Source organism: Morone saxatilis, unplaced genomic scaffold, assembly GCF_004916995.1.
Source record: "Morone saxatilis isolate NCDOM2014 unplaced genomic scaffold, NCSU_SB_2.0 Contig9, whole genome shotgun sequence".
NCBI lineage: Eukaryota > Metazoa > Chordata > Actinopteri > Moronidae > Morone > Morone saxatilis.
Window position 1 is genome coordinate 21,612,090 of NW_023340268.1, and position 1,882 is coordinate 21,613,971.

At 42.8% G+C, this 1,882-nt stretch overlaps 1 protein-coding gene across 2 annotated transcripts in view; it reads left to right on the plus strand.

Annotated features, from left to right (window-relative positions):
• The window catches only part of anln (anillin, actin binding protein), a 15,330-nt gene that overhangs the window by 4,581 nt on the left and 8,867 nt on the right, over window positions 1-1,882 (plus strand). For both annotated transcript variants that reach the window (XM_035680928.1, XM_035680929.1), the window contains exons 4-5: window positions 249-583; window positions 1,161-1,479. In XM_035680928.1, the coding sequence (XP_035536821.1) occupies window positions 249-583; window positions 1,161-1,479 (654 nt within the window). The remainder of the gene's footprint in view (window positions 1-248; window positions 584-1,160; window positions 1,480-1,882) is intronic.

The window sequence follows — 1,882 nt, forward strand, 5'->3', positions numbered from 1 at the left end:
ATATATATATATGTACCATATAGCATACCACATAGCCCTATGTATAAGTGCATTTATTTAGAAGACTGGTCCACATTTTGTACTGTATGTTGTTGCAGCAGAAAGCGCTCCTGACTTCAATGTGGGCCGCTCACATAGATTCAAAGTTTGTGAATGCTAATTGTCAGTGGTCTGATGTTTGCTTTTTAAATGTGTGATCGTCATATAGTCTCTCCCTGCCCAATTCAAACACAATACTACCTTTTCAGACACCTCTGACGCAGTTCCCGACTGCACTCCCCTGTCCCTGTTGAAGAGACAAGCTGAGGTCCCACTAGTCACCGTCCCCACCGTGTCCTCAGGAACTCCACTGGGGAGGAGAGGCAGGCTGGCCAACCTCGCTGCCACCATCGGAACCTGGGAGGACGACCTGAGCCATGCCAACATTCCCACTGGGGATGCAAAAGAGAAGCCTAGTGCAGCTGCTCTCAAGTTCGCAGCCAGAGATGCCATGGTGGCTGCCAGCACTAAACAAAGTGCTGCAGGCCACGTGGTGGCCACTTCTACTGCAAGCAGCAAAACCTCTAATCTAAGCTCTAATCAGGTAGGTCTTTTCTGTTGGACTGGTATTATATGAGATGTCTGCTTCTGTAAAATTTGGCAAGATGGAAAAACCTTCTGTGACTACTTCATTACTTTGCACACAAGAACACCCATTGCTTATGATAGATATCAATTCTGAAAACATTAGTCAATTCTCAGTTTATTTTTTATTTATTGTACTTTTATTTGTATTATTAAATATAGAATTTACATTTGCATAGTTTGCTCATGTCTTTGAGAAGTAAATCATTCTTCATGCTGAATGATGATCTATGCAGAGTTATTGCATGTAAAGCTGCAGTGATAAACACACTGGAAATTAATTTGCAACTGCTTTGATAATCAATTAACTGTTTTCCTTATCTTCAAGAAAAATTGCAAAGTTTTTGTTTGTTCCAACTTCTCAAATGTGGACCTTAGTGTTTTGCAATATATGATAGTACTGCAGCCACTTGCATTTTTTTAACACCAGGCCTTTTTGTTTTAAAGGCCCAATCAGACCCATAGACCACCAGGTTGTTGTCGTTGTTTTCGATTATGCTTTCTAAATAAATAGACTTTTACACCTGTCTTTTTAGCAGGCTTCTTATTCTCCGGTGAAGTCTAGCAGAGTGGTTTTCCCAAGCCCCCAGAAGGCTGACACTCCGGCAGCCAGGCCAGCACTTCAGTCAGTAACCAGTCCCCAGAAGAGCTCCGCCCAGAGAACAGCCTTCCCATCCAGTCCCCAGAAAGCCGGCCCTTCCTCCTCAACATCCGTGCCTCAAAGTCCCGTGAAGAATCAGGCCCTCTCCAGGGCCCTCAACCCCACCTCCAGCCCCCAGAAGCCAGAACTCTGTGCCAAGCCCACCACTGCTGGCCCCTCTGTCCCCCAGGAAAAGGCCACCGCCGGAGCACCTGGTGAGTCATGTTGTAGTTCATTTTGGAATTATTTTATAAAATTGGATACAGAGTGACAGTCCAGTTCTTCAGATGTGCTGTCTAAGTTACTGAATTACTTGGAAAACTCATTAGGTTCTTTTGTATAATGTTTGGTATAATTCTGTATATCTTATACAAAAGTGACATGACGACAGTTCAGTTCAGTTCAGTTCAGTTCAGCAACAATTGGTCAATCAACAGAAAAGTAATGGCCAACTATTTGGATAATCAGTTAATAATAATAAAATGTGTTGTCCTGGAACTTTCTAATTGTATTTAGCCCCTCACTCAGATCTATAACTCAGATCGCCTACGTATTTTGTGACGTGGAACAAACGTTATCTTTCTGGTGTTGAGTCAATTTTTTCAGTGGAAAAATGTC